This window comes from Salvelinus sp. IW2-2015, linkage group LG2 (genome assembly GCF_002910315.2).
Source record: "Salvelinus sp. IW2-2015 linkage group LG2, ASM291031v2, whole genome shotgun sequence".
Taxonomy (NCBI): Eukaryota; Metazoa; Chordata; class Actinopteri; order Salmoniformes; family Salmonidae; genus Salvelinus; species Salvelinus sp. IW2-2015.
In genome coordinates, this window is record NC_036839.1 from 14,513,615 (window position 1) to 14,525,972 (window position 12,358).

At 40.7% G+C, this 12,358-nt stretch overlaps 1 protein-coding gene across 1 annotated transcript; it reads left to right on the forward strand.

Moving 5' to 3' along the window:
* Positions 1 to 916: 916 nt before the first annotated feature.
* LOC111974912 (small RNA binding exonuclease protection factor La) lies at positions 917 to 5,055 on the forward strand. Its single transcript, XM_024002986.2, has 12 exons — positions 917 to 1,017; positions 2,256 to 2,319; positions 2,445 to 2,548; positions 2,677 to 2,851; positions 2,948 to 3,055; positions 3,138 to 3,241; positions 3,333 to 3,404; positions 3,484 to 3,526; positions 3,772 to 3,909; positions 4,003 to 4,189; positions 4,268 to 4,387; positions 4,513 to 5,055. Exons 2-12 carry the CDS (start codon positions 2,263 to 2,265, stop codon positions 4,605 to 4,607), a joined length of 1,203 nt encoding a protein of 400 aa, XP_023858754.1. The 5' UTR covers positions 917 to 1,017; positions 2,256 to 2,262; the 3' UTR covers positions 4,608 to 5,055.
* Positions 5,056 to 12,358: the final 7,303 nt, after the last annotated feature.

The window sequence follows — 12,358 nt, forward strand, 5'->3', positions numbered from 1 at the left end:
AGTGGGGGATATTCCTATTCAAAGGGGACTTATCTGCAGAGCATTGAGAAGTTTGACCCTGAGCTGGACACCTGGGAGGTTGTGGGAAACCTCCCCAGCCCAGCAAGCACACACGGCTGCATTTGGATTTACAGTGTGTTGTGTCTTTCAATGTACTTTTACAACAAACCTCAACTAAATCCCATGGATGCAAGTCCTTTGTGCCATACTAATCATGTGTGACAGGTGCTAAGAATCTTTATACAAAAAGTTACATTATTTAGAGCATCTTTATAACCATTTGGCCAAAAACAAATGTTCAGTGACAAATGACTGCTGCTGGTTTAATATTACAAAAAAAGCACAATTTTCWATCAACTTACATTGAATGGCTTCTAACACACTGGTTCTCATGCACTTTAACACTACCATTTGTGTACTTTTATACTGGTTAACCTGATAAAGCACTGATATGCACAAATGCACCGTTTTTAAACAAATCTCTACACTTGAAGGACACATGTCACCAGGTGGGTATCAACCTTACATCTGAATCTTAGGGTTTGGGCTATGCACAATTAATCAGTTTGCAAATGTGGAGACATCGGATTCTGAATGTTTAAAAAAATAATGAACTAAAACAACTGTTTTGTGGCTGATTGATGCGCTTCATGCACCTGATTTTACTTGATAAATGTAACGTCCATCTACAAGATGATGCACATAGATGTGGTGGTTGTATGTTCATTGATTTTGTAGAGTGTGATGTGTGAATTCTGCCTACTGTCCAAATATTTTCTAACAAATCAATTAACACGTGTAAATAAAAATACAATATTTACCAAAACCTTTGACCGTAAGGTACTTCCGCAGCAGTCAGGTGGCGCTGTAGCCCTGGCTGCAGTGCAGAAAGCAATTTGTTTTGGCCCTCAATGTTCTCCGTAGAACGTGCTTGCTTGCCAACGTGATTTAGCGTAGTGTGGTAGAAAGTCTTCTGGAGAACCAGCATCTCTGCAGGTAGTAGGTCAATTTATCACAGTAAGTAAATCTGTTACAATTTAACAGCGGTAGATATTCATATACAATGCATTGTATTTGGTAAAGAACCCTCCTATCTTGTATTTTTGAGGCCCGTGGAGAAAATAAGCAGTTGATCGCTAGCAAGCTAACGAGGTAGCACACAGTTCATGTAGCCAGAGAGGAAGAGGCGAAGCGAGATAATTTACTCTGCCCAAAATCGGTCCACGAAAATAAGACAACGAAGTGAGGAATTTGTGTGGTCAATAAATGTCGAATTTGGTCAACAACAAATGTAATTGCTAATTTACTACGCGAGGCATATTTGGTAAAATAGAAGTTTCGTAATGGTTAGGTTGTTAATAATCCACTGATCTAAGTGGTCGCACGTGGCATTTCGGCAACTTTGAAAAACGACCTTATATTGGAGGCGTGTGAACAACAGGCAGAACTATCTGCCCTCGTTGGCTAGAATGGACCCAGCTGATCTCGCCGCCTGCCTGCCTCCCATATTTGAGGACATGTATTTCCATTGTTAGAATTGTCACTCGACTATCTTGTCCATATAAGAACATCTTTGATGTAACTACGCGTTGGCCTCACTGTAAACTGCATCATGGTGTAAACTGCATCATGGTGTAAACTGCCCTTTTAGGTCATGTACTTGTTTGAATTTAGAGGCTGTTACTGTAACTACTAGTAAACGAAAATACTTCATACAGTATGGGCATTATATAATGCTAGCTAGCTTGGTAGGCTGGGTAACATGACTGTCTTTAGCCAGGAGTGAAAACGTGGGTAACGCTTCGATCACACCGACAGTGTTGATGTATTTTGGCACACCAGAATTACATTAATTTCCAATGAAACGCTGCGTTTACGTTGCAGTGCGTTGGGCGTGGTGCGTATGTTGGATTTATCGAACGTATGCGTCAAACTGTATGCGTAGACGGCTTGACAGAAATGGTAGCAGAAGGTGAATGTTGAACTTTTGTTGCGTACATAACTGACTTGCCTAGTTAAATAAAAATGCATATCCAGATGATGCTGCGTACTATTTCTCGCCAAAAAACTGCGGATGTGTTCGAAGCTTAATTAAGCAAAAGCTTTTCTCAATGCATACGTCTTGCGCATGCATGTCCGTTGTGTAATTAGCTGACYTGCCTAGTACTTGTATTTAAAGCATTTCCCTTTTGGTTAGTGTTGCTTATTGATTTGTCACATTTTGATCTAATAATTGTGTGACTTATTTTTTTCAGACACATCATGGCAGAAGATCAAGCAATGTCTGAACTTGAGAAGAAGGTGGCACGACAGATTGAGGTATATTGTCATAGCAAAATGTATTCTACTGTAACTGTATAACCAAAGATGGTGGTATTATACTGACAGCTAACCTGGATAATGCTGGTCAACCCTGATTGACATGTTTTTCTTTATCTTCAAAGTACTACTTTGGTGATCACAACCTTCCAAGAGACAAGTTCCTCAAAGAACAGTTGCAGCTCGATGATGGCTGGGTGACCCTGGAGACCATGCTGAAGTTTAACAGGTTTGTGCAATTTACTTTTATTTGCTCAATTGGAATTTGGGACTTAATTCAGCCTGTTATTTTTTTTTTTTTTTTTTGATTAGTTGCTTGCTTATAACATGATTCCTAACTCTCCCCTCTATTTTCAGACTGAAATGCTTGACAACCGATCCCAACGTAATTGTTGAGTCTCTGAAAAAATCCAAGTCTGGCCTTTTGGAAATGAGTGAGGATAAAACAAAAATCAGGAGAATTTCAAGCAAGCCTTTACCAGAACTGAATGACGAGTACAAAGATGCCCTCAAACACAAATCTGTGTACATTGTAAGTTGGGGTTTCCAATATTTGAGATGCCACTGATTGAGATCTTACAGCTGTTTTGGAGAACAAACATGTCAAACATGTTCTATGATCTCCCAGAAAGGTTTTCCATTGGAGACAACGCTTGATGAGATTGAGGGGTGGCTGAAAGGGAAAGGCGTCATAGAAAACATTCAGATGAGACGAAACTTGCAAAAGAAGTTCAAGGTAATGTGGCAGGAGATATTTTTTCCCAGTTAAGGTTGAACTTTTTGTAATAATAACACACAGCATCTCCATCCATTTTCAGGGCTCAGTGTTCCTGACTTTCGACACTGAAGAAGTATCAAAGCAGTTCCTTGAACGCACAGACACCAAATCATTCAAAGAAAATGAAATGATTGTACTCTCAAGGTATGTGGAGGCTTAGCTACCATTGCCAAGTCTCTAAGATGACCTTTTGATACTGGTGAAAAATGTATATTAACTCTGCTCTTGTTTTCAGAGAGGACTACCATGCAAAGAAAGCAGAGGATAGAAAACAGTTGAAAGCGGAGTCAAAGGCTAAAGCTAAACAGTGAGCACATTACTGACACTTAATAATGTTATTTTTGTCTTATGGTAAAGTAAATTGTGCAAAATTAACTGTTTTATAGAGACAAGGACGAAAAACAAAAACATGCAGAGGAAGAGGAAATGGTAAGATCTCTGGAAGTGCAATACTAAATCATTGTATGTTTTAAAGGGGGTCGTCTTCATTAGGACTAAACATTTTGAAACTGGCGTCTGTTCTTATTGGGCTAGTTTGTGTAGTACCCCCTCCAATTCAAGATGATTTTCTCCTGTTCCTATTGAACAGGACCTTTTGTGTGTTGTTTTTCTTCCCTAAACAGGGAGGTTTAAAGTTGCTCACTAGTGGTGCTCTGCTTTATTTTGCATTGTAGAAATCTCTGGACGAGCAGACCGGATGCCTGCTGAAGTTTTCAGGCAACCTTGACAGTGTTTCAAGAGAGGACTTTCACGAGGTGTTCTCAGGTCATGGTCAAATCAAATGGATTGATTTCATCAGGGGTGCCAAAGAGGCAAGAATTCTAATGTAATAAACTATTTGAACCACCCTTCAGTTACACAAATGAAATTGTCATAGGAAATAATGATCATTTATTATTTTAAAGGGTACTATCTTGTTCAGAGTGAGTGCTAAGGAAGCTTTTGATAAGGCCAAAGAAGCAAATGGAGGAAACTTAAAAATTAAAGACAAAGATGTTACGTGGGAGGTGGTGGAGGGAGATGCTGAGAGGGAAACTCTGAAAAAGATCATTGAAGACCAACAGGAATCTCTCAACAAACAAAGAGGCAGAGGTAACTGATTTCGGGGGGGGGGGGGGGTGTAATATTTCCTGTCTAATCTGATGGAACATTTCCTTTCGCTCTTTACAGGTGGCCGAAAATCAGGTGGGAGAGGGGGGAGAGGAGGACGAAGGGACAGGGGTGGACGTGATGGCAAATCACACTACCAAGGCAGAAAGACCAAATTTGATGATGGTGATAATGATGATGGTAAGAGAGTTATGTTAATCATGCAATATCATAGGATTCTGGTGAGACAAATGTCTCTACCAATCTTCAATGAGAAAATAAACATTGGAACAATTTTTTCCTTTTAACTTCCATTTCTCTAATAGCACCTCCTAGTCCAAAGAAGCGATCACTGGAAGGAGCGGGCAAAGATGCTGATGCTCCAGCTGCAAAGGTTGTCAAAACTCAGAATGGTTCTTAGAAATGATATGTACTGCACATCTCAATGTAATATTGTATTTGAAAAGAAACTAACTGAAAACAGAACAACTTTATTTCATTCCAGTGGAGGCTTCATGAGAACTGTAGAAAGTCCACCTTGATGTCAACTTAGAAAACAATTTATAATGCAAGATTGGAAACGGTAAATTTCTACCCTGAACAATTTTTTTTTAATGGGTTTGTCTTATTTAATATGGATTTAATTTGTTGACTGCGTCTGAACATATAATTTCATTTCAACAGGAGTGTATTATGCTTGTTAGTCACCTCCATACAAAGACGTGCATGTCATTAGAAAGTTGTTCATTGCCATTAAATTTTTCCTCAATTATTTTAATCGTGTATACTGTTGAATCCTAAAGCCCAGATCTTGTTCCTTTCTAATTTGCTTTTGTGAATAGCCAATAAAATTTGATTTTTAAAAGTTAGATTCTCGGGCCTATTTTCAAAGCGCATGGCGTCAGACTAATTTAGACTTTTGTCAACATTACCCCTTAACGATTTAGATTTTTGGAACTTGTAGAATGCTGGCAAGTCATATCTTAGCTCTGTCAAGGAGAGAAACACGGGCAGGATTGATTTGTGTACTTGTTCGGCATTTGTTACCTGCTATTACTTCCAAGTTTTACTCCTCCGTCACTTGCTTTCTTCTGTATGTGCTGAAATTCGGCAAAAAGAGAGATTGGACAACCACTTATGACAGAAGTTGATGGAGTAATACACCACGATTGAGTGTTCTGACAACTTACATCTCGTGTTGTTTTGTGACAGGAATATACTGCTGTCATTGCCATAGTTAAAGCGGTCCTCAAACTGCATGTCCATAACTTTTTCTTTTRGAGAAAGCGATCAAGGTTTCTCAACTTTTTTTGTTTAATTTGAAGTGAAAACTTGCCTTGGTTGTGTTTGGTACCAAAAGGGGATTCATTATCACAGTGTCATATTCCTTGGCATATCCATGGGCTCTCAGGAAACGCATGTACACTGGATCAGGTCTTAGAATATCTCCAGTGTATTGTCAATGTCAAACCCAACACACAAGGCAAGTGGTTAGATAATACTCCAGTATAACTTTTCTTCAGTTTTATTTTCTTACCCTGCATCAAGCATTGCTGCACCAATGTTAAGAACTCAGCATCCCAAATCTGCAACCAATTTGCCCTTGATGTCATGTGTTGTGGATTGTATAAAGCATATTTATTTTTTATTTAACTAGGCAAGTATGTTAAGAACAATCTTATTTACAATGACGGCCTGGCAAAAGGCCTTCTGCGGGGATGGGGTCCTGGGATTAAAATAATAAATAAATACAGGACAAAACTACATAAAGAYAGACCTAAGATGACAGCATAGCAAGGCAGCAACATAACATAGCAGCACAAAACATGGTACAAACATTATTGGTCACAGTCAACAGGGTAGAGGCAACAATGCAGCCACAACTGTCATTAAGAGTGTCCGATTGAGTCTTTTAAATGAAGAGATTCAGATAACTGTCCAGTTTGTGTTTGTTGCAGCTCGTTCCAGTCTCTAGCTGCAGCGAATTGAAAAGAGGAGCGACCCAGGGATGTGTGTGCTTTGGGGCCCTTTAACAGAATGTGACTGGCAGAACGGGTGTACATGCTTAGGAGAAATGTAAATTACTTAAGTTAGACAAAGCAATTTCAATTCCAACAAAATTCCAATCTAAGAATTGGAATGCCAACAAATTGGGAAGAGCCAGTAGTGGAGGTTTTGGCAGATCTAAACGTAATGCCGATATGGATGCCTCTGAATTTGACGTTACAGCTTGGCTAATGGGAAAATGCTGCCATACAGTGGATTCGGAAAGTATTCAGACCCCTTTTCCCACATTTTGTTACAGCCTTATTTTAAAATGAATTCAATTGTTCCCCCCCCCCAATCTACCCCATAATGACAAAGCAAAAATAGGCACATTTATTACAAATTAAAAACCTAAATATTACATTTACATAAGTATTCAGACCCTTTACTCAGTACTTTGTTGAAGCACCTTTGGCAGCGATTACAGCCTGGAGTCTTGGTTATGATGCAACAAGCTTAGCACACATGTATTTGGGGAGTTTCTCCCATTCTTCTCTGCAGATCCTCAAGCTCTGTCAGGTTGGATGAGGAGCGACGCTGCACAGCTATTTTCAGATCTCCAGAGATGTTCGATCAGGTTCAAGTCCGGGCTCTGGCTAGGCCACTCAAGGACATTCAGAGACTTGTCCCGAAGCCACTCCTGCGTTGTCTTGGCTGTGTGCTTAGGGTCGTTGTCCTATTGGAAGGTGAACCTAAGCCCGTCTGAGGTCCTGAGCACTCTGGAGCAAGATTATCAAAGATCTCTGTACTTTGCGCCATTCATCTTTACCTCGATCCTGACTAGTCTCCCAGTCGCTGCCGCTGAAAAACAACCCCACAGCATGATGCTGCTACTAACATGCTTCCCTGTAGGGATGATGCCAGGTTTCCTCCAGATATGACGCTTGGCATTCAGGCCAAAGAGTTCAATTTTGGTTTCATCAGACCAGAGACTCTTGTTTCTCATGGTCAAAGTCCTTTAGGTGCCTTTTGGCAAACTCCAAGCGGGCTGTCTTACCTTTTACTGAGGGTTGCTTCCGTCTGGCCACTCTACCATAAAGGCCTGATTGGTGAAGTGCTGCTTAAATGGTTGTCCTTCTGGAAGGTTCTCCCATTTCCACAGAGGAGCTCTGTCAGGGTGACCATCGGGTTCTTGGTCACTTTTCTGACCAAGGCCCTTCTCCCGATTGCTCAGTTTGGCCGAGCGGCCAGCTCTAGGAAGAGCCTTGGTGGTTCCAAACTTCTTCCATTTAAGAATGATGGAGGTGACTGTTCTTGGGAACCTTCAATGCTGCAGACATTTTTTGGTACCCTTCCCCAGATCTGTGTCTCATCACAATCCTGTCTACGGACAATTCCTTCGACCTCATGGCTTGGTATTTGCTCTGACAGGTGTATGCCTTTCCAAATCATGTCCAATCAATTGAATTGACCACAGGTGGATTCCAATCAAGTTGTAGAAACATCTCAAGAATGATCAATGGAAACAGGATGCACCTGAGCTAAATTGAGTCTCATAGCAAATAATCTGAATACTTAAACAGGAATATCTTATTTACTTATTTTGTATACATTTGAAAAAATGTCTACACCTGTTTTTGCTTTGTCATTACAGGGTGTGTGTTTGAGATTTTTTATTTAATACATTTTAGAATAAGGCTAATGTAACAAAATGTGGAAAAAGTCAAGGGGCCTGAATACTTTCTGAATGTACTGTATATTTTTCTACTAACCTGGGTCTTACTTTCTTTGTCCCCGATTGGGAAAAAAGTGTATTTTAAATGTCTGTCCAGTTGCAGGTTGTTTAATCTCACGTTGGCAGATTGTGTGAAGACTGATAATCTGCCAGGATTGAATGGAATGTGTGAGATCCGTGCAGCATTAGTTCTGTTTTGGGGGTTTTCGTCACTGGTTATATGAACATATCAGGGCGAAGGCGGGGATTTAAGTTCTTCGCATGTGTGCACCCATGGATCTCTAACACAGAGGATAATCACGCAGCTGACCAAATTACATGAGATTTTACTTCTGGGTTAACAGATCACAGGTGGTTCTACAAAAAAAATGAATTCAGAAAGATTAAATACACAATTTGTATCGAGTGAAATGCCTCTTGCATGTGTGTAGACAAAAGAAAGCGAGCGAGAGGTTTTTCTCAGCCCAAAATCCATCCACAGAAATAAGACCAAAAAGTGAGGAAATTTTGTATGGAGGTCAATAGCTAGGTTTCCATCCAATTGGCGACAGATTTCCATGTGAATATTAAAAAATCTGCATTAAAAAGGTGCCAAACTGAAAATCATGTTTTTCATCAAATTTGTTGTTATTTTGATGAAACCAGTTCATAGTAGGTTGACCCAGGTATGAAAAATGACAAACTGGTACATTGACATAGTTGATCATAAAGTTACTGATTCCTCCCTCCGGTTAAGAGCATTGGTTCAGTAACCAAAAAGTTGCTGGTTCGAATCCCCGAGCAGACTAGGTGAAATCTGTTTGTGCAAAGCACAAACCCGAATTGCTCCTGTAAGTTGCTCTGGATAATATTGCTAAATTACTAAAATGTAATGTAAAATGCTTGGATTCAGGAGGCAGGCATTACTTCTGGCTTTATGCAATGTCACGTAAAGCCGAACATTTTATACAACAATGGTAGCGTATTATAAGCTTAACTACACTGAATAAAAATTTGTTGGTTTCATGGGCTGAAATAAAAGATACTAGAAATGTTCCATACACACAAAAAGCTTTGCAAATTTGGTGCACAAATCTGTTTACATCCCTGTTAGTGAACATTTCTCCTTTGCCTAGACAATCCATCCACCTGACAGGTATGGCATATCAAGAAGCTGATTACACAGGTGCACCTTGTGCTGGGGACAATTTAAGATCCCTAAAATGTGCAGTTGTCACAAAACACAATCCCACAGATGTCTCAAGTTGAGGGAGAGTGCAATTGGCATTCTACCATAAACCGCCTCTGTGCTTTTAGAGAATTTGGCAGTATGTCTAAACAGACTAACAACCGCAGACCATGTGTATGGCGTCATGTGGGCGAGAGGTTTTTGATGTCAATGTTGTGAACAGAGTGCCCATGGTGGTGGTGGAGTTATGGTATGGGCAGGCATAAGCTACGGACAACGAACATAGGTGCATTTTATCGATGGCAATTTTAATGCATATAGATACCATGACGCGATCCTGAGGCCCATTGTCGTGCCATTCATCCGCTGCCATCAACTAATGTTTTGGCATGATAATGCACAGCCTTCTGTCTCAAGGATCTGTACACAATTCCTGGAAGCTGAAAATGTCCCAGTTCGACGTGTACGACAGCGTATTCCAGTTCCCGCCAATAAATAATTAATGATAGACATTTTAGGAAATGTAACATCTACTCTGCACAGCTTCCCAGGCAACCACTGCAGCAGAAATGTTGCGATACAAAATCAGCTATCCCAAGGTAAAGAAGGGGGGGGGGGTATGCTGTGAAGACAGACCCAACATACTGTAGGTCATAGTTATTCATTTCAGTCACACAAATTCCAATTAAACATTGGAAAGTTTCACAAAACGGTGCACGACCAAATATAGCATATTTCGAATTGAGTACTTCAACACATTGTAGAATAAGTAGATCACTACATCAACAAATGTGATAGCATCATAACTCAGAACAGTAAATAAAAGGAAATTCAATTCACTACCCATTTAAAATATTTCCCTTTTCAAAAACATTACAGGCTACATACATCTCCTCTTCAATGAGGTCAGCATTGATCCAGAGCCGTATGTGGGGAAGCTGTGCGAGCTGTCCATCCCAGGACCCCTGTCTTTCTTGTGTAAGGCCTGACAAGGAGGCCATAGCTGGATTTGTCTCCCGCTTCAATCTTGGCAGTGACTGAAGCTAAGTAGGTGACTGAGGCTTGCTTGTTTGAAGCGGGGTAAATGGGTACGCCTCCTCTCCCGCTCCCCATCAATCTCTGTAGTTGGTTGCATTTCCTAAAGCCTAAGTAATTCACTTTTACTTCATATGATATAGAATTTTTTTACTTTGGTATTGTTTTTTTTCTTCAAGCATTCGGACAGGAGATGAGTGCTAATGTGTATTGCTGCTGTTTGATATTAAATCTAATTTTATTGGTCACATACACATGGTTAGCAGATGTTATTGCGAATGTAGCGAAATCCTTGTGCAAAGTTTCCTAAGGACTAGAAGCGAGGCAGCCCTCCCTGTCGGCGCCATATCCAACAGTCTATGATCATCTCTGTTGACCACGAGAGCATTTTGCAGAGAAAATGAGGTGGGGCATACTACACTGCTCAAAAAAATAAAGGGAACACTTAAACAACACAATGTAACTCCAAGTCAATCACACTTATGTGAAATCAAACTGTCCACTTAGGAAGCAACACTGATTGACAATAAATTTCACATGCTGTTGTGCAAATGGAATAGACAACAGGTGGAAATTATAGGCAATTAGCAAGACACCCCCAATAAAGGAGTGGTTCTGCAGGTGGTGACCACAGACCACTTCTCAGTTCCTATGCTTCCTGGCTGATGTTTTGGTCACTTTTGAATYCMGGCGGTGCTTTCACTCTAGTGGTAGCATGAGACGGAGTCTACAACCCACACAAGTGGCTCAGGTAGTGCAGCTCATCCAGGATGGCACATCAATGCGAGCTGTGGCAAGAAGGTTGGCTGTGTCTGTCAGCGTAGTGTCCAGAGCATGGAGGCGCTACCAGGAGACAGGCCAGTACATCAGGAGACGTGGAGGAGGCCGTAGGAGGGCAACAACCCAGCAGCAGGACCGCTACCTCCGCCTTTGTGCAAGGAGGAGCACTGCCAGAGCCCTGCAAAATGACCTCCAGCAGGCCACAAATGTGCATGTGTCTGCTCAAACGGTCAGAAACAGACTCCATGAGGGTGGTATGAGGGCCCGACGTCCACAGGTGGGGGTTGTGCTTACAGCCCAAACCCATGCAGGACGTTTGGCATTTGCCAGAGAACACCAAGATTGGCTGTGCATGATGAGTAGGGCACATAAATAACTTTTGCCGTTAAATTCCAATGTACCGAATAAAACATACAAGTTAAATGGATTTCCATCGCATTTAACTCTGATGGTTTTGTCCCCAAAAATGTTTTTGCGTTATAGCGAATGTGGTTTTGGCAAGTGCGCTCTGCCAACAACTTGCAGATACAGTGCAGGTAGGATAGCCTACATGAGGTTATTATGGACAAAAGAGCAAGATCATTTTTATGTCAAACAGTAGCCAAGCATCGATCATCACATCTGCAGAATAAGACCCTCTATATTTATTGGAAAGGAGCATCAGTCGCATGCACTTCCACCACCTTGTGAAGTTTATAACTTAGTTRATCTGTAGCCTAATAAACTGCATGCTTTCCCAAGTCATAGCGGGAGGACCACACACACGTGACTCCAAGTTTACTTCGATATGTTTATTATATCAATATTTGCACAAGAAAATGGGTTTCCATCACCATTTCTCACCACTAATTTTACCGACAAAAAGATCCCACCTTGTCTAGCATATTTTGTTTTGTCGACATTTGGAAAGTTTACATACCAAATTTGCTGTTTCCGTCAGGCCTGTTATGACATTTTTTAATGTCCAATCATTCCTATAGAGGACTGCTTTTCTGAGTGCCAATATGACCAACCGGTGGCTTCAAAGCCTGTCGTTGGCCAATACGCAGGATCAGCAATCCAGGGTTTATATATAAATATATATATAAAAATTGGTTAAAATGCCATCTCATGTGGGAGATGTATGTAGATTTATGGTGCTTTCAATACAACTGGTGCTGCGTTCAAAACAACTGGGAACTCTGAAAAATATGACGTGAAATCATGACATCAGGTCAGAAATGGGAGCTCTGTAGAGGCCCGAGTTGGATGATCATTCAAATAAAAATTCCCAGTTGTTTTTAACGCACTGAATCTGGAAGTAGTAGATTTCCCCAGTTCAGTTGTTTAGAACTGAGCATGAGAATGAGAAAAAAACTACGTAAAATCGTGACGTCAGTGATCTACAGGTATGAAAGTCGGAGCTCTAGAAATATGCCCAAGCTATTACACAGATAGAATCTATGGATAATCTTAAAGGAGATCTCCT

What these genes read in the sequence shown, in the direction of transcription:
- LOC111974912 (XM_024002986.2), top strand. Translation starts at nt 2,263, where the DNA reads ATGGCAGAAGATCAAGCAATGTCTGAACTTGAGAAGAAGGTGGCACGA. An exon ending in ACTTGCAAAAGAAGTTCAAG is followed by an intron (nt 3,056 to 3,137) that starts GTAATGTGGCAG and finishes ATCCATTTTCAG; the next exon opens with GGCTCAGTGTTCCTGACTTT. An exon ending in TCAAAGGCTAAAGCTAAACA is followed by an intron (nt 3,405 to 3,483) that starts GTGAGCACATTA and finishes ACTGTTTTATAG; the next exon opens with AGACAAGGACGAAAAACAAA.